General features: G+C 33.8%; 3 protein-coding genes across 4 annotated transcripts in view; all 3 read left to right on the top strand.

Moving 5' to 3' along the window:
- Positions 1-9,475: 9,475 nt before the first annotated feature.
- LOC126699188 (cytochrome P450 CYP82D47-like) overlaps positions 9,476-19,179 on the top strand; it is a 53,156-nt gene continuing 43,452 nt past the window's right edge. Inside the window, exon 1 of one of the 2 annotated variants that reach the window (XM_050396858.1) lies at positions 9,476-9,580. The gene's annotated coding sequence lies outside the window, so the exon portion shown is untranslated. Of the gene's footprint in view, positions 9,581-12,047; positions 12,197-19,179 lie in introns of those variants that run through there. The other variant, XM_050396857.1, reaches the window with a different exon arrangement.
- LOC126699189 (xanthotoxin 5-hydroxylase CYP82C4-like) lies at positions 12,194-15,440 on the top strand. The gene is made up of 2 exons (XM_050396859.1): positions 12,194-13,157; positions 14,631-15,440. Exons 1-2 carry the CDS (start codon positions 12,210-12,212, stop codon positions 15,255-15,257), a joined length of 1,575 nt encoding a protein of 524 aa, XP_050252816.1. The 5' UTR covers positions 12,194-12,209; the 3' UTR covers positions 15,258-15,440.
- Positions 15,541-18,822, top strand: LOC126699190 (glutathione S-transferase T3-like). The gene is made up of 3 exons (XM_050396860.1): positions 15,541-15,937; positions 17,351-17,799; positions 17,889-18,822. The coding sequence occupies exons 2-3, from the start codon at positions 17,353-17,355 to the stop codon at positions 18,558-18,560; spliced, it is 1,119 nt and encodes a 372-aa protein (XP_050252817.1). The 5' UTR covers positions 15,541-15,937; positions 17,351-17,352; the 3' UTR covers positions 18,561-18,822.

Below are 19,179 nucleotides of genomic sequence, written 5' to 3'. Positions count from 1 at the left end.
CAAAAGAAACTTTTCCATAATACTTCCTTAAAATCCTTAGATATCACCTAGAACAATTTTCAAGCACTATACTCAATAATCAAATAATTAAGAAAAATGTATAACGGTTCCCGATCAAAGAGAGACTACTAAGATTATCCTATAATTTTCCACTATTATCTCAACGCGAAAATTCACATATTCACCGTATATATTTTCTTTACTTTCTGCCACTAATAATACCCTAGGATTAGACCTATAGAATGCATAAGGGTAAAAGTCACTTGTAAGAACATCCACAGCAGTGGAGTTAAATATTTAGCTATTTAGCTCCACCAAAAATTACTTTATTTATTTTACCTACACATATTCTGCAGCAGTGGATCTATTTTAGCTTTCAACACAATAAAATAATATAAACATTACAATAAAATATTATAACCACTACAATAAAATAATATATCCCACTACCCAAAAAAACATCCATAGCACCAACCACAACCACCTCTACCATCAGCCACAGCCACAACCACCACCAACACCACCACCACCAGTCCACAGCAAGAAAAAAAAAAAAAAAAAAAAAAAAAAAAAAAAAAAAAAAAAAAGAAGAAAATAACCCAAATCTCCAATCTTTTTCCTCAGCCACGGCCACAACCATAGCCACAACCACCACTAGTCCACAGCAGCAAAAAAAAAAAAAAAAAAAAAAAAAAAAACCCCACCCCAAGCAAAAAAAACGATCACGTCGGCGAGCTGGGTCGGCAGCTTGGGAGACTAGAGTTGAGAGAGTGAGAGACCGGAGTGAGAGACCGAAGTTGAGAGAGTGAGAGACCAGAGTGAGAGAGAGTGAGAGGCCGACGTGAGAGACCGGAGTGAAAGAGTGAGCTTGAAAGAGATGTTCAGAGATGAGATGAGAGAGAGAGAGAGAGAGAGAGAGAGAGAGAGAGAGAGAGAGAAAGAGAGAGAGGCAAGTGTGTATTATTTTAATCACCGGTTGATTAAAATAATAATTTTTTTTTTTAGCTCCACTGCTACAGTGGAGCTAAAATATACCAATATACCTATATAACACCACTGCTGTGAGTGCTCTAAAAGAAGAGCAACATATAGACTCCTATTCAGGTACACAGTTTTTTTTTTTTTTTTTTTTTTTTTTTTTTTTTTTTTTTTTTTTTTTTTTCTGCCACCTGCCACCATTATCATCTTTTGAGATGAAGACAACTCCAAGAACAAGCTAGGCCATGTGCCTTACAGAAAAATAGCCAGGGATAATTACACTTTACCTACCTGTGGCTTGCCTCTAATTTGATGTGCCTACCCGTGGTTTAAATTTCGACACTTTACCCACCCGTGATTCTCACCATTACTGTGCCGTAACCCACCTCTCCCTCACCGTTACTCTAACACAGAAATGTGTCCAAAAAAAAAGCTCAAACAGATCAAAAAGCTAGGGTTATTGAAATTTGTGGTAGTTCAGTCACTTTAGCTCCTTGCAAATCCAACACCTTGAGCAGCTTGAATCTAGCATAAAATAATTTTGAAATGGACAACTTAGGTGGCAGATCTTTGACTCCAAATACAAGCAAAGAACGAAGATGAGATACATCCATGTTGGTATTATGTTTGTTAAACTTTGTTGGATTATCCGCCTCCTGCATTTTCTAGACATGCTTTCATTGCAAAATTTTGTTATAGCTATTTGTATCAAGCTTCTATTAAGGAGTTAGAAACTAAAAACTAAACCCAGAATTTTTGAACATAAACCCATAAATCTTGAACATAAACCAAAAATTAAACCCATTAATTTTGAACATAAACCCGTAGCCACTGCAACCAAAAATTAAAACCAAATCAAATACGAGAACGAAGGAAATCAGATGAACCCACAACCAAAACCACAAAAAAATGAAACCCATGAAGCAAGAATGAAGGAAAATGAAACCCGTTGTTGTGGTGGCCGATGTCCTCCTTAACTCCACCATCGGAGAGAGAGAGCAAAGAGAAGAGAGAGAGAATGTTGTAGAAGAATAGGTGAGAGGAAAGAGACACGTAGAGAAGGAAAATAGGATATTTATAGTGGTTGACTTAGGCTTGATTTTTCTGGGCATATGTTCTCATAGAAGTTCTTAAGCAATCAAAAACCCTAACTTTTTTATCTGTGGAGCTTTTGTTTTTTACATATTTCTGTGTTAGAGTAACGGTGAGGGAGAGGTGGGTTACGACACAGTAACGGTGAGAATCACAGGTGGGTAAAGTGTCAAAATTTAAACCACGAGTAGGCACATCAAATTAGAGGTAAACCACAGGTGGGTAAAGTGTAATTATCCTTTTTTTTTTCACTATAATTTATGACTTGTCAGACTTCATGACTCCCTATTCACTCCTACCAAAACCAATAAACAAAATAGGGTCCGGTTAATGTGTGCCCTAAGGGCACACATTAAGACATCTATTTTTGGAAACATTTTCTCGAAAATTGAAAAAGCCGTCAATACTTTTTCAATTCTCAAAATTTTTTTTTCTCAAAATGGTTAGTTATTGTGTGCCTTTAGGGCACACATTAGCAAAATCCAAACATAATATAATAATAAAAAGAAGTTTAAGGTTGCTTGTTTCTTGTTTTAGCCCTCATCTATACTGACACACTCACATCATCAATATGACACTACTGCTGTTGCATCGACTTTCCTATTCACCAAAAGTACAACTTTTTAAGGCAAAAACTGTGTAGAACCGGACCACCATGACCATGCCTAATTTTTTGCAGATCCATCCATACTTAACACAATAGTGGCGTAGGAAAAGAATATATATTATCGAAACAATACAGATACCGAGAATATAATTTAATCCATTCTTCGGTTCAAATCATAAAATTCATTAGATATTTAAATAGTTTCACTTCCTGGCCAAAATATCCACATAAAAAGAAAATACTCTAATACCACATAAATTCTAAATTTGACCAAAGAACAAGATTTTTTAAGCTCTTACCATAGTCAATCATTCTCTACTTTAGTCCTCTAGGTAGTCTTTTCTCTCAAAATATCTCTCCATGTACGTTGACTTAATAAACTTATATATAGCTACGGTTTCAACCTCATTTTCTAAAAACTCCCCTTATAATTATAAATTATAAAATTGGCCCCACAAAAGAAAATTACTTAAATACCCTCCTTTTAATTTTTTTTTCTTTCAGGTATTACAATCTCCCCCACTTATAAGAATTCAGTCATCTGAATTCATTACGAGCTGAACAAATTATCACGCTTCCACTGCGCTACTCTAAAGCCACAATTGTATCGATCTATACAAATTTATCACTCATCACCATAGTTCAAAACTATTTCACAACATATGCATAGACTTTTCCTTCCCAAGATTTGTAAAATAAAAATTTCCAAAGCAAATGAAGCCATGATGCTTCCACTACCTAATACAATACCACTATAAAATCTCTTACTCAATTACCCATAGTTTAAGAACAACCTTATGACGAAAAAAATATAAGATTCTTTAAAGATATACATATCTCTAGTCTAAATAGCCCTCTAAGTTCCTTTCAATATGAATAAAAGTTCCAAGGCCCATTCATTTAGATTAACCCCAATAACTGATTTTTCATCAATTATTAATTTCAACAAAATTCCAAGGCCTAAGTAGTCTCCAAAAATTACAATAAGGGAAATCCACAATCTTGAGATTCACCATAGACCATTGAATGCTAGCATCCGTTTAATTTTATACCTCAAAATTAAGTAGTGCATCCAAGGTTCCAATCCTTCCTAAGTTCAAAACTAATTTACAACAGTTGCATATATCACTATATCTTTTCTTCCTCAAGTTTTGTAAGAAAAAGAAATTCCAAAATCTCCATAAATAATCAATTGAGCATTGGTATAAGGTTTTCATAGAACCTTTATCTTAACCATAAATTATCTTCTCATATAAGTAACATTTATTCACCTTTAATCTCCAAATGATACTTGGGCTGGAACTCATTGAAGAGCTGGGTTCCTTATAATTACATGGCCTATTATGAAAACAAATCTCTAAGTATACATCGGCAAGAAGGGAATAGTCCATGAAGTATCTCAACCCCCTTTTTTTTTCTACCTTGCAAATAATAGTCCTAGCATCTAGAACTTAAGAGTACACTGCAATTTATAATCATTAACCATCTGCCAATATAAAACAAAAGGTACAACAATTGACTATAATTCAAATTGTAATAGTCTTTCAAAATAAACTCTCTTGCCATTCCAACTCCTTCAATATCCAATCAAAAATATGGTTCACTAGTCCAATTCAGTACTACCACGTACTTGTGTTCTATCCACTTCATTTTCTATTAAGCCAATCCATTAACTCTTATCAGTTAAGTTCAAAGAATTACATTTCTGGCATCAAAACTTATTTCCCCAAGATATTAAACAATCCTCCAAGTCCATAGAAAGAAATTGAGGACCTCAAACTTCGAAGTAACAGAACATGTCTCAAAAACATTTAGGGACTACCTCACACATAAATTAGGCTATGATAATCCATGTAGGTCAACCCTAACAAGAACAGTGATCCAAAAGAAGGTTGGTCCTTAACATTAGAATCCAAGGAAGTCCACCAATATATTATTGAATTCTTTAAACACCCTCAGAATTTATATAATAACATATAATATAATGTGAACTACAATAACCACAAATTAATTTCCTTCACACTACGAACTTTCCGCTAATTTCCTTACTCCATATAAACTAAAATCAAGAAATCATAGCTCTAACATCAAACCTTAACCCCTAAATAAAGTTCTGCAATTTCCAATTCCCTAAAAGCACTCCAAATTCTGAATAGGGCATAAAGTAAACTATCATTCAAAAGATCAGTCACAAAACAGCAGGAAGATTTCCTTTGCTTGTTCTTTTCTCACTCTCTTTTCCTTTTGATAAGAAGAAGAAGTTTTAATAACCAATCTGATCAATTACAAAATTTTCAAGAATAAAATACACCCACTTAATACTAGTATAAGATCATAGAAGTATATCAATTAAAATCCTCCCTTTTGTATTTATAAGTCACGTATGCATAACCACATAGACATAAGTATCAAATCCTTCAAATATGACCTAACAAATCATCCTATGATGGAAACTTACTTACACTTCTCATCAAGCCATCAAAAGAACACTATATATGGCTTAATAACCTTCATAAACAATGATTATAACTGTAATCCCTAGTGCACAAACCTTATTCCAAATCAAATCCTGGTATAGAGTATGCAAGATCATAACCCAAGCTCTGATACCATTAAAATTGTCACGCCCCAAACCCAACTATAAAGATAGGCACGTGACAACCGCCGCACACTTATAAAGTAAGCACTCTACAAGCGTGCAATGCCTTCTTAGCAACTAAAACTTATCCTTAAAAATTAAATCAAATAAATACAAAATACAATTTCTTTATGAATAGATCTCCAATAATTTAATAGGAACAAAATCCAAACCTCATGTACATAATGCCAATTGGACAATATATATAAAACTATTAGAAGACCATCTAATTTCAAAATCACTGAGCTTCTTTTCCTGCTCACAACACAACATCAAAACTCCCAAAACTTGCTATTTTTCACAATCTAAAATAGGAGGGAAAAAAGGGGGGGGGGGGGGAGGGTGAGTTGACAACTCAATAAGTAACCAAAATCCTAATAAGTTCTATCAAGCAATAAATCTGTAAAGTATAAGATGTAATATGTGTTTTCAAAAGTTATGATATACTATGTGTTTTTAAAATAACTGAAGAAGTTTTATAGTCTTAAAATAATAAGTTGCACATAGATCACATACTTTAATCTTACAAATATATCATAGATGGTTTAGAAAATAGTCAGTTCAAATATTCAAATGTAATTCATATTCTTAACAATCTTATGACTATGGTCACGCTATATCCTCATGATTGGGCATCAGAGTACTAATAAATAACCCCAATTGGCTGGGTATCAGAGTACCAATGAATAACCCCCATTGGTTTGGGTATCAGAGTACCAATGAATAACTCCCATTAGTTTGGGTATCATAATCAATTCATAGTTAGATTGTCCATAATCATATATATAAAACTATAGTTTCTAACAAAAATATATCTTATTCAAGCATGTATATAAAAATCATATACTTAATATTAAAATATATTTGTAATAATCATTTACTTGAAATCAGTAATGCAATAGAAATAAAAATTCTAACAATTATAAACAATTTTCAATAGTTAAAAATACATTAATATAAATAAAATAAAACCTAATTAAGATAAGATTATTTACCTCCAAAAGTTATTTCAAAAAGAACTTTCCCCTAACACTACGTCTAAAATCCTTAAATATCAGCCTGAACAATTTTCAATAATCAAATAGTTAAGAAAAATGTATAATAGTAGCCGATCAGAAGAAAAGCTACTAAGAATATCCTATAATTTTCCACTGTTATCTCAACACGAAAATCCACATTTTCACCGTAAGGCAGCCTCAACAATTTTGAGGGTCTTAGACAAAAATTTTAAATGTGACATTTTTATATTTAAAGTCTAAACTTATACAAACAAAAATTAATTTAATACATAATTTAATAAATTAATATCATTATAATATAAATAAGTTGATATGATACACATTAAATTATTGATTGTTATAACAATTTATAATAATAGATAAAGTGAAAAACCGTGTTCTAAAAAAAAAAAAAAAAAAAAAAGTGAGAAACCGTGTTATAATTTAAAACTGTGGGCTGCCCTGCACAGTTGCGCACTGTGCAGCCTGTGCAGTGCAGATGTGACTCATGTGACCAGGCCAGCAGGGCCTGTGCTATCATTCTATGACTATTAAAGCAAAAAACGTGTCCTAAGTTGAAAGGGTCTTAGCAAAAAAAACGTGTCTCATGATGGGACTCCCATCAATGCAATAAACTAAAAATATATATAATTTAAGTTAAATAAATAGAAGACTTTGAGTCTTCATTTTGGGAAAGACAGAGAGAGATAGAAGTCATAGAACTGAAGAAGATTACCTTTGGTAGAAAAAATTCAAGCTCGACTGATTGACTGAATTTATGAAGAAAGATTAAGAAAGGTAAGAATAAGGATGGAGAGGCAGAGAAATAGAGAGATGAGAGAGATTTCTCTTTTGTTTTTTAAATTTATAATCTTTATTTTAACATATTTTAAGATAATTACGTTGTATTATTAATGAGTTTACTTGGTATTAATTTTGATTTTAATATATTTCAAGAATGAGTTAATAAATTTGTTTCTAAAAATTTAATTTTATTAGTTGAAATTTGACTATTTTTTTTCTTTTTAATTTTTTGTATTTTAGGATAGAATGAGACTTTTTAAATGCATTTTATTAATCAATAAAAATACTTAAATTTTTTTTAATTAAAATATATAGACAAATATATTATATAATTTTTTTTAAATAATATTTTCTTTTATTTGAGACCCTTAATTTATTACATCAATTACATCACATGTTTCTTCTCAAAAAAAAAAAAAAATTACATCACCTGTTGAGCCGGTACTAATTCACCGTATATATTTTCTTTACTTTCTGCCACTAATAATACCTTAGGATTAGACCTATAGAAGAATGGATATGGGTAAAAGTCGCTTGTAAAAGAAGAGCAACATGTGAACTCCTCTTCAGGTACACGTTTATTTTTTTCTGCCACCTGCCGCCATTTTCATATTTTGAGATAAAGACAACTCCAAGTACAAGCTAGGCCATATGCCCTACGGAAAAACAGCCATTATTTTATTTTATTTTATTTACTATAATATATGACTTGTCAAACTTCATTGGCTCCCTATTCACCCTACCAAAACTAATAAACAAAATATAATAATAAAATGGTCCAATTAATATGTGTCCTTAAGGTACATATTAAGCTTTCTATTTTTAGATATATTTTCTTAGAAATTGAAAAAGCTGTCATTATTTTTTCAATTCTCAAATTTTTTTTTCCAAAAATAGAAATTAATATATGCCCTAAAGACATACATTAATAAAATCCATAATAAAAAGTTGTTAAGGCTGCTTATTTTTTGTTTTAGCCCTCATCTATACTGACACACTCACATCATCGATATGACGCTGCTGCTTCTGCATCGACTTTCCTATTCACCAAAAGTACAACTTTTTAAGGCAAAAACTGTGTAGAACTGGACCACCATGACCATACCTAATTTTCTACAGATCCATCCATACTTAACGCATTACTGGCGTAGGAAAAGAATATCTATTATCGAAACAGTACAGATATCGAGAATATAATTTAATCTCTTCTTCGATTCAGATCATAAAATTCACTAGATATTTAGATAGTTTCACTTCTTGACCAAAATATTAAATAAATAAAAAATCTCTAATACCACGTAAAATATCTTTTCATATACGTTGACCTAATAAACTTATATATAATTAGGGTTTCAGTCTCATTTTCTAAAAACTCCCTTATAATTATAAATTATAAAATTAACCCACAAAAGAAAATTACATAAATACCCTTCTTTTATTTTATTTTTTCTTTTGGGTATTACAATTAGTACTACTACTACAGCAACAACAACTGCTACTACTACAATTACTCGAAACCACTATTTATATTTTCATTATCACAATAAATAATAAACCCTAAGAACTTAATAATTTGTTTAATTCTTATGTTGTGTTGTTGTTATTGGTATTATTAATACTTTTGTTGATGTTATTATCATCACCATCTCTGTTATTTAAGTACCATCGTCAACTCTCAGTGTTAATACAATGCTTAATTTCTTTATCTCAAATAACAACAATGCTTAATTTCTTGCCCATTGTCATACTTATATAATATCTCAAATAAAATATATTCATTCCTTTTGATAAATTTAATTTTTTAGAAATTGGTTAAGGCAATAAAAAAGAAAAAAAAAGAAAAAGAAAAAAAGAAGTAATGCGGTTAACACAGTTTTTATGTTTTTCAAAACAAATTTCATCATTGCTAAGTTGTGGGTACATGCATGAGTGTCATATGCCTCCATTATTTATGGTCAATTACTTTAATAATTGTGAAATTTATTGCGAAAAAATTTGAGTTCATACCATTATTGAAAAAAAAAATGGTTATATTTTCCCTAGCCCTTTGCTCACCACGTACATATATACTATGTATATAATCATGTTATATTTCATTGTAACATAGGTTATTATACTACATTCTTATACAATAAAAATGTAGCCCTTAATGGTTTTCTTTGTGGATGTAGGCTGATAAGACTAAATCACGTAACCCTTGTGTCCAGTCTAACATATACAACATGGTAATATATTTAACATAATTAAATAGGATAAGAACCCAAGTCAAGAAACTCAACACCATGGTACATTTGAGAGGCAGTGCAAGTCTACAACTATGACTTTCAGCAAAAAAATAAAGTGTCTACAACTATTACTAGTCAAGCAATGAGTGACAAAAAATCAGCCCGTGATTTTTTCTCACCGTTATAAAATACTACCAAGTTGTGGGTGAAAAGTTCATAGTATTCTCCATTACCTCAAGTTTGAGGACATCATGGAAATTACTTCCCATCTACTTGCAATTGCAGGGTTTTTTCTATTGGCTCTATTGTACAATCGGTGGAGGGTGAGGATTGGAAGTCACAAAATTAAGGGTATGTTGGCTCCAGAGCCATCAGGTGCCTTGCCAATCATAGGTCACCTTCATAAACTACGTGGCCAAAACCCAATTGCACGAACCTTAGGCTAAGGATAATGTGGGGACAATATGCAAAATAATCAATGTAAGTGGGTAACATGGAAAGCAATTGTGCGTTTTGGAAATACACCTCAAGTGGTCCAATATCGAGATAAGCTTTTTGGTGCGATTTGAAAATGTGCAATCTCATTGTTTGAAAATCTTAACAAATATCCAAAATTTCAAAATATCACGTTTTGAGATCGCAAATGTGTTTTTTTAGGGAAAAAAAAAAAAAAAAACAAACAAATAAAATATCCTGTTTTGAAATCACAAGTTTTTTTTTTTTTTTTTTTTTGTTTTTTTTTGTGTGGCAAAAACAGTGAACCAAATGGCCCTACTTTTGAAGAGAAAATTCTAAAGAAAATTGAAAACTTAATTGATATTGACATGAGGTCTAGATATGAGGTTAGGGATGGTCAGGGACAGACGCAGGAATTCAAGCTAGGGGGGCCAGAAATAAGCGGAAAAAAAAAAATTTTCGGGAGGTTGTTGTGGACCTTTTTTAATGTAAGCCCGTTGAATTTCATCTAACAACCTATAAAAAAAAATTGCTATATTATGGTTGAAAATTTTTTATCAAGGGGACTCTGAAATTTTATCACTTTTTTATTTTATAGCAATTACAAAAAATTGCTCCGTTTGATAAAAATTGAAATCTATAGAGTAACATGGGGAGTTGAAACGACGATGCTTCGCTCTTGTACCAATAAAGTCACAATAACTTAGTCAAGTGTCACAGTCACTCTCTCTCTCTCTCTCTTTCTCTCTGTCTCCTCCTTCCACCTCCATGAAAGAGAGGACTTTTGGGTTTCCTTTCTCTTCTTCTCTCAAAATTTGATACTTCCAAAACCCAAAAAAAACAAAAACCCCTCTCATTTTGTTAAAAACTCCTACATTTTTTATTTTCAGACATCCTTAATCTCTGTCTTTACTCATGGCCAAACCTAGACCTGGGAAAAAGGACTTGGATGCCTATGCCATTAGAGGCACTACAACGGTTGTTAGAGGTAACAGACTTTTCAACTAACACAACCCCATTTCTTTGAAAAATTTTCAATTTCAGAGATGTAATTTGGTGGAGCCGTTGAAGTACGAGAACGGAAAGCCGTTGAAGTATGAGATGGGTCTCGCAACTCGCAAACGTCACGGCGTCACGGCGACACGGTGTGGGAGTGGGCGGCGGCGTCACGGCGTGGGTGAGTGGGTCTCCGTCTCTCTGAGTACTCTCTATCTCTACTTTGTCTTGCCTCTCTATCTCTCTGTCTCGCCTCTCACTTCCGTTTCTTTTTTTTCTTTTGTTTCCTTCGTTTCGTGTTTTGCTTTCTCTGTTTAGTTTTGGACTGTTGAGAGTGAGAGCTGAGTTTTTTTTTTTTTTTTTTTTTTTTTTTTTTTTTTTTTTAAAGATTTACATGGGTCATGGGCTCCTGGGCTGGCCAGATGATGGGCTAGGGTTCATGATTTTTGTGAGGGGGGCTGGGCTAAAAACTCAGGGGGGGCCGGGCTAAAAACTCAGGGGCCTAAGCCCTTTTTTTTGAAAATTTTACTTGCTAAAAAAATTTTCTTTTGGACCCAGGGGGGGCCCGGGCCCCCTTAGCCCTCTACCTGGGTCCGTCCCTGGATGGTCATAAACTCTGCACGTGGTAGGCCTCAAGAAGAAATGAAGGGCGGATTTGAATTTGAGAGACTAATCAAAATTCAAAATCATTTCCGTAGAAGCTAGGTTTTCCATAAGAAGCCACAAGGCTGATGTACTTATCTAGATGGAGACGTCCCCTCAATAAAAGTCATGACTTAAGTCATTTCCAACCCTCACCAAGATGGACAGCTGATACCATTACTATCAATTATATTACAACTTGCAGTTGTCTGGTGCGATGTGCGTGCTCATTATTAATTAATATTTGTAATATGATATATGTATATATAAGTAATCATAATTAATTAGACCCTAAAAATGTCACTATATGCTTAATAATTTTTTTTTAGTCAAGTGTACATGTATATCTGATTTTTACATTTGATGTTTTCAATATTTCCACTTCTACATCCACTCTAGTATATACAACATGGTATAGCACATTGTGTTGTTAATATATTTAACATAATTAAATAGGATGAGAACCCAAGTCAAGAAACTCAACACCATGGTACATTTGAGAGGCAGTGCAAGTCTACAACTATGACATTCAGCAAAAAAAATAAGTTGTACAACTTTGACAAATACAAATATCCTGTACCATAACAGTAGAGAGGCAGTGCAAGCCTACAACTATGACTTTCAGCAAAAAAATAAAGTGTCTACAACTATTACTAGTCAAGCAATGAGTGACAAAAAATCAGCCCGTGATTTTTTCTCACCGTTATAAAATACTACCAAGTTGTGGGTGAAAAGTTCATAGTATTCTCCATTACCTCAAGTTTGAGGACATCATGGAAATTACTTCCCATCTACTTGCAATTGCAGGGTTTTTTCTATTGGCTCTATTGTACAATCGGTGGAGGGTGAGGATTGGAAGTCACAAAATTAAGGGTATGTTGGCTCCAGAGCCATCAGGTGCCTTGCCAATCATAGGTCACCTTCATAAACTACGTGGCCAAAACCCAATTGCACGAACCTTAGGTGCTATGGCTGATAAAGTTGGTCCCATCTTCATGATCAGACTTGGCATGAAACCTGCTCTTGTGATTAGCAATCATGAGGCAGTCAAGGAGTGCTTCACTACAAATGACAAGGCTTTTGCTGCACGTCCAATGTCTAGCCAAGGAAAGCACCTTGGCTACAACTATGCAGCATTTGGTTTTTCCAGTAATGGAAAATATTTGCTCAAGATCCGAAAGCTAATCAAGCTAGAACTCCTCTCTAGTCGTCGGCTTGAAACGCTAAAGAATGTGCAAGTATTCGAGGTGGAAACTGTGATTAAAGATTTGTACACTCTCTGTAAGAGCAACGACGGCAACCAAGCCAACGTGGTGATTAGTGAGTGGGTTGAGCGCCTTGCCTTTAATATTATTACTAGAATGACAGCAGGGAAGAGATACTTTGATAGCTTCAGTCATGGAAATGATGGAGAGGCACAAGCCGCACAACGTATAGGGAAAAATATTAAAGCCTTCATGCACGCAGCTGGGGTCCCTATCATTTCGGATCTAATTCCATTTCTAGGATGTTTTGATTTGCTGGGCCAAGTAAAATCTATGAAGCGTATTGCAAGGGAATTGGACTCTGTAGCAGGAAGTTGGATTGAAGAACATAGTATGAGAAGGCTGAAGGGTAGTGAACCAACCGACAAGCTGGACTTCATCGATGTCCTGTTATCCGAAATTGAGGATGATGCATTCGGCCATACGCGTGAAACCATTATAAAGGCAACAGCATTGGTAAGTTATTGTCATTTATCGCACAACTTAATTAATCAACCATGTTTTTATTTTGTTTTGTAATTTCAATTGGCTCAATGGTAAATTCTTCTATGTTGTCAAATATAATAAGAGATAAAGGCAGGGATGGAGCTACTCTTAGAGCAGGGGTGAGGGGGCCATGCCCTCCCCTGGATTTTGAGAAAAAATTTTCTATAGGTATATTTAATTTTCAATTAGCCCCCCCAAAAAAAGAAAAACTTCGTCATGATTGGTCTCTTTTTGCTTACTATCAGCTCACTCCTGACATTTTGGATCCAAATAAATTTATGATTGGCCACTCTGTTAACCACTGCACATGCTGCAGCTTGCAGTTCATCTCTGTTTAAAGCAGAGGAGAAAAAAATATGAAAGATCTGAGTCTGACTAAAATAATCAAGAGGCACAATGAGAGAAAGGAAGGTGAGAACAATATGAAAAACATGATTTAACAAAAACATAAACAAGAGAAGTTGGAAAAAAAAAAAAAAAAAAAAAGATGAAGAAGAAGATTATTAGTGTTAGTTTGGATACAAACGCGTTTGCCTTTGTGCTGGCAACTGCGTTTTTTGTGTAGGTCCCGTGTACTGTTTAGGGGACCTGTAACTATGGATTTTAATAAATTTTTCTTTAAAATTAGGTCCTATGAAATTACATATTTAAAAATTATTTTACTATAATATTTTCAGTTTTTAACAATAACAATAAGTGGTATCCAAACAGATCTTTAGAAAGCACACTGATAAAGAAGAGCAAGCAAATATCAAAAAAGTGAGTAACTCCTATTTAAAGACCAGATATGAGGTAAACAGTAAAAACAAGAATCGGTGGGATTGGGAACAGAGAAAGTGATTTATTTGTAGTTTACAAAATACCCTACGAGTTTGTTTATTTACAAAAATACCATATTTGCTTTATTTTTAATAGCAATCTAATCATTTTATTTGATTTTTGTAAAACAGTATATTAAATTCATTATAAATTATACTTTATTTAGTTTAATAATGGTGTGTGTTACATGGGCGTGTGTTAATATTTATATTTGATGTTAACTGCGAAATAGTATATCAGTACACACTAATACCAAAATATTTCATTTCAATAGTAAAGCTGAAATAAAATTCAAAATCTTGATCTCAATTCAAATAAATTGTTGATATTTCAATTCCATAAAATTTTAATACCTCAATTTCCAAAAATTCTTAAGCAAAACTATAAAAAATTGATTAACAAATGAGTTTTATTCAATGCTCCACCCCCCCCCCCCCCCCCCCTCATTTAAATTCCTAGCTCTAGCTCCGTCCCTAGATATTGGTTGAACCCTTTCTACAAAGAATATAATACTCTATAAAGAAACATTACTTTCTAATTTGGGAAAATTTTGTTACATACACTGTGTAAAAACTAATAACCAGTGCACTTCTAATTAAGTGTGGCCTCAATTTCATGTTGTAGACTCTCATCTTGGGTGGCTTTGAGACTACATCTCTAACCTTGACATGGCTCCTATCCATATTATTGAATAACAAGCACGCTTTGAAGCAAGCTCAGGAAGAGCTCGATCTCAAGATTGGTAGGGACAGGTGGGTGGACGACCATGATATCAAAGATCTAGTTTACATCCAAGCCATAGTGATGGAAACGTTGCGCTTGTACCCACCAAGCCCCCTATCAGTTCCACATGAGGCCATGGAGGATTGTCATGTTTGTGGCTATTACGTCCCAAAGGGTACTCATTTGCTTGTTAATATGTGGAAGTTGCACCGAGATCCAAGAATTTGGGAGGACCCAGAAAAGTTTCTACCAGAGAGGTTCCTCACAAGCCATGCAAGTATAGATGCTTCAGGTCAACATTTTGAGTTCATACCATTTGGGTCTGGGAGACGATTCTGCCCGGGTTACACAATTGCATTGCAAGTATCTTACCTGGCAGCAGCTCGCTTGCTTCAGGGATTTGAGTTCACAACACCATCAAATATGCCAGTAGACATGACTGAAGGGTTGGGTATTACCTTACCTAAGGCAACTCCCCTTGAAGCTCTTCTCACTCCACGCCTTGCTTCCAGACTCTATCAATCCTAGAAAGAAATATAAACCATGCTTTCCAAAAGTATCTGTTTTCAATAAGCTTGCATATGCAAGGAGCTTTATAGTTCAATAATGTCGTTTGTCTCCTTTATATGGAGAACTCAGTTCAATCTCCGTTTTATTGAATGTAATAATAAGTATAAAAGGAAAATAAGCTTGCACGCTATTTTGACTTCATGCCATATGGATGGATATGAGCCCCTAAGAGCATCTCCAACAGCACTAGGCATATCTAAAATTTGGAGAAAAAAACCACTATTCACGCCCAAAATGAAGTCCAGCAGCCTCTCTATCTCTATTTTTTTTTTTAGATTTGCTACAGTGACTCTCCAGGTCTGGAGAGCACTGTAGCAATCACTGTAGCGTTTGCAAAAAATATTTCTCATTAAACTAATACCGGTTGAATTAAAAAAATAGTTTTTTCTCTTTCCTTCCTTTCTCTTTCTTCTTCACTCCGTCTCTCTCTTGCTTCTCTTTAGAAAAAAACTCTCTCTTTGCTTCTCATCAGAAAACGACGGTGAAGCATAAAATCGACGAAGCTCTCTCTCACAAAACGATCTGCCCAGATATTTTGAAGCCCAAATCGTGGCTCAACCACCAGTGAGGAAGAACGGAAATCTGAGAACATCGGTCAACAATGGAAATCTGAGAATATCGGTCAACAACGGAAATCGGTACCCAAAATTTGATTTCATGGTTTTTTTTGAATAATGTTTGAATTTATTGGTGGTTTTGCATGATTTGCTATTGCTACTGTCTGGATTTAGTTTTGGATTTATGGGTTTTTTCTATGTATCTCTGATTTGTGTTTTTCTTTTCACTCTGTTTCTTGATCTCATCTATAGCTATTTAATCAATCTTATTTAGAGTCAATAAGCTAATCTGATTCCTTTTAGTTTCTTATTTTTTAATAAATTTTTTGGCTTCATCTCTATTTTTGCATGCCAACTGTTCGACTTAAGGCCTTCCCTGATACAGAGCTTAATCCCTTTCTTTCTTCCTTCCTTCTTCTTGTTCTTTTATTTTTTTTTCAATGCATTTTGATTCATGTGTTACAGTAATATGATTGAAATCTTGCTCTGAGGAAAATAGAGAAGGCAGGGGAAACTTGGGAAATTTTTTCTTAGACAGTAGTTGTTGAATATATATATATATATATATATATATATATATATATATATATAGACACACACCAACAGAGAGGTTTCTGAGAGAAGCAATGGACGGGAATAAGAAAACGGCGTCATCTTCTTCCTTGACTTCTGAACTTTTTAGGTCCAATTAAAGAATCTTCTTTGTCATCTGGGATTTTTGGGTCTATCTTTGTGCCTTCAACCAAAGTATTGGTTTTAATCTCAATTCAATTCTGTTGTTTTGAGCTAATGTTTAGAATCTATAAATATGTGATGCATTTTCTTTGATTGTTTCGATTTGATTTTCATTGATTTGATTTTTTTATGTTCGTCTGTTTTTTGCATTTTATGGTATTGGTACCAATTTTGTTTTTACAGTGGGCGCCTTCTACAGTTTGTCTATCTCTCTCTCTAAAACTTTCTCTCTCCATCTCAATTGAACTGATTCATACTCCCTTGTCATCTCCAATTGAATTGATTCATCTCAAAGTTCAGGGAGTGTGTGAGCTTTTTTTCCATGTTCTGTTATATGTCTTTATCATACTTTATGTTTCGGAACCTAAAAGATTGGAGATTGGATATAATTTTCAGTTGCAAGGGTGATACAATAGATTGCAAAGAGATGAAGTGGTAATTCCACAGTGCAAGCATCCTATATAATCGTGGTAATTCCACATTGCTAATAAGAGGGTATTGAGTTACAATTGGAGGGTAATAAGGTAGCTTTTAGGGATGAAAAATGCTCATAATATTGCCTTTATTTTTGCATTTGTTGCTGCACTAGTTTTATCTGCTAAAGGCAGTCTTGACATACATGCTTATTAATAATGTCATGTGATGGAATAAGTTGTAATAAGTAATTAGTGTTAACTATCAACTAAATGCATATGGAAGAGAGCTTGCTATGTTTATTCATTAGCATTATGTGTTTTTATTTTTTGTTTTTGTTACTAGGGATGGATTCGGGTATTCCAAGAGGCACATCATTCACTGATCTTATAGAAGATAGCTTTAATGATTATATGTCTGGATCTTCACATATTAGTGATGAAGACAGTGTTCCACAAGCCCAAACATTCAGCCAAATGTCTCCACCCCAAGTTGAATCCACAACCAAGAAATCACAACGTGGCATCAACTTCTCCATAGAAGAAGACATCCTTCTTGTGTCTGCCTTTCTTAATGTCAACCAAGATGTAGTGAAAAGTAATAACCAAAAACGCGAAACATATTGGACGAGAATTTGGGAGTACTACCACAAGTGGAAGACCTTCACTTCCGAGCGTACGGTGGGTTCTCTTATGAACCGATGGTCAACGATTCAACTTTCCACCAATAAGTTTTGTGGGTTTTTGTCACAAATTGAATCGAAGAATGAGAGTGGTAAGACTAAAGAAGACAAGGTAAATCTTATAAAGAAATTTGTGTTAATTTGCTAATTTATTCCAATTGTTTCAAGATAGTAACTATAATCTATTTGTTAATTGTTCAGCTTGTTGCAGCAAGAAACCTTTATAATGCAATCCAGGGCACCAAATTTCAGTATGAGCATTGTTGGAATTTGTTAAAGCACTCACCAAAGTGGCTGGTTATTGTTAACAATCAACAACCAAAAAAAATGAAAAAAAGGAGATTTGAGCCATCTTCACCTTCTAATATGGAGTTTGAGCATTTAGAGGATGATGATGCTCTACAAGTTCCGATTGTAAACTTGGAGAGACCACCGGGGGTGAAAGCTGAAAAAGAAAGATTGAAGAAACAAAAATGCAAAGAAGGTACGACTTCTCACATAGAAGATGTATTGAATGTTATGATGGAAGAAAAAAGAAAAATGAATGAGATGAAAATGGCTTGTATTGAGAAAGGACGTCTTGCAGACCATGAGCAGGAGATGGCTCGAATTCTTCTTGAGGATAAAAAACTTGAAACGGAAAAAATGAAAATAGAATTGGCTATGAAAAATTTGAAAGAGGCAAATGTAATGGAAAAAATGAGATTGGATAGATTGAAGGAGGACAATGAAATGGAGAAAATTAGAATGAAACAAGTGAAGGAGGAAACAGAGATTATGATGATGGATGTAAGTACGTTGTCTTCAATGCAGCAAGAATATATTCATCAGCGCCAAATGGAGATCCTTGAAAAACGAAGGTCTAGTCATTAGACTACTATATTCATCAATGCTCTTGTTTTGTATGATTAAGAGAGCGTTTAAAACTTTTTTTTGTTACAATATGATTCTACTGACTAAGGATACATGTTGGGTCACTCACTTTTTTTTGTTGCAATGTGATCCTACTGTACTATATACATGTATCCAAGATGATGTTCAACTTTACAGCTAATTTTCATTAGCTTTTAAAATGTAAAGCTTCTTTTGTATCAGTAGCTTGTTACAATGAAACAGGCAGGTTTAGTATTTAATGTTAACTGTGAAATGTCAAACTTCTTTTGTATTGATGTTTTTATTCTTTAATGTAGTACTGGTGAGATTCATATATGCTTCCCATGACTAGTCCCTATTGGTATCATCGCTTATTTGCTGGTTGTTGACAGGAGGAGTGGGGTTAATTTAATACATAATGTTTTTTACAATTGTGTGTCAGTTCTAGATTTTATTCTTAAGCTCAGTTCTAGATTTTATTCTTAAGCTGAAACAACATTGCTTTAGCCAACAAATGAGTGACTATGCGATCTTCATGAATACTTCTAACTGTAGCTTGATCTTCATGACTATATGTCTTGTACAGGTACTTTAAAAATTCTATGTAATTTGAAATTTA

This window comes from Quercus robur, chromosome 9 (genome assembly GCF_932294415.1).
Source record: "Quercus robur chromosome 9, dhQueRobu3.1, whole genome shotgun sequence".
Classification (NCBI taxonomy): domain Eukaryota; kingdom Viridiplantae; phylum Streptophyta; class Magnoliopsida; order Fagales; family Fagaceae; genus Quercus; species Quercus robur.
This window is presented reverse-complemented; position numbering and strand designations above follow the sequence as displayed.

Coding starts and splice junctions, on each gene's coding strand:
- LOC126699189 (XM_050396859.1), top strand. CDS start 12,210: ATGGAAATTACTTCCCATCTACTTGCAATTGCAGGGTTTTTTCTATTG. Junction 13,158..14,630: donor TTATAAAGGCAACAGCATTG/GTAAGTTATTGT, acceptor TTCATGTTGTAG/ACTCTCATCTTGGGTGGCTT.
- LOC126699190 (XM_050396860.1), top strand. CDS start 17,353: ATGGATTCGGGTATTCCAAGAGGCACATCATTCACTGATCTTATAGAA. Junction 17,800..17,888: donor GTAAGACTAAAGAAGACAAG/GTAAATCTTATA, acceptor TTAATTGTTCAG/CTTGTTGCAGCAAGAAACCT.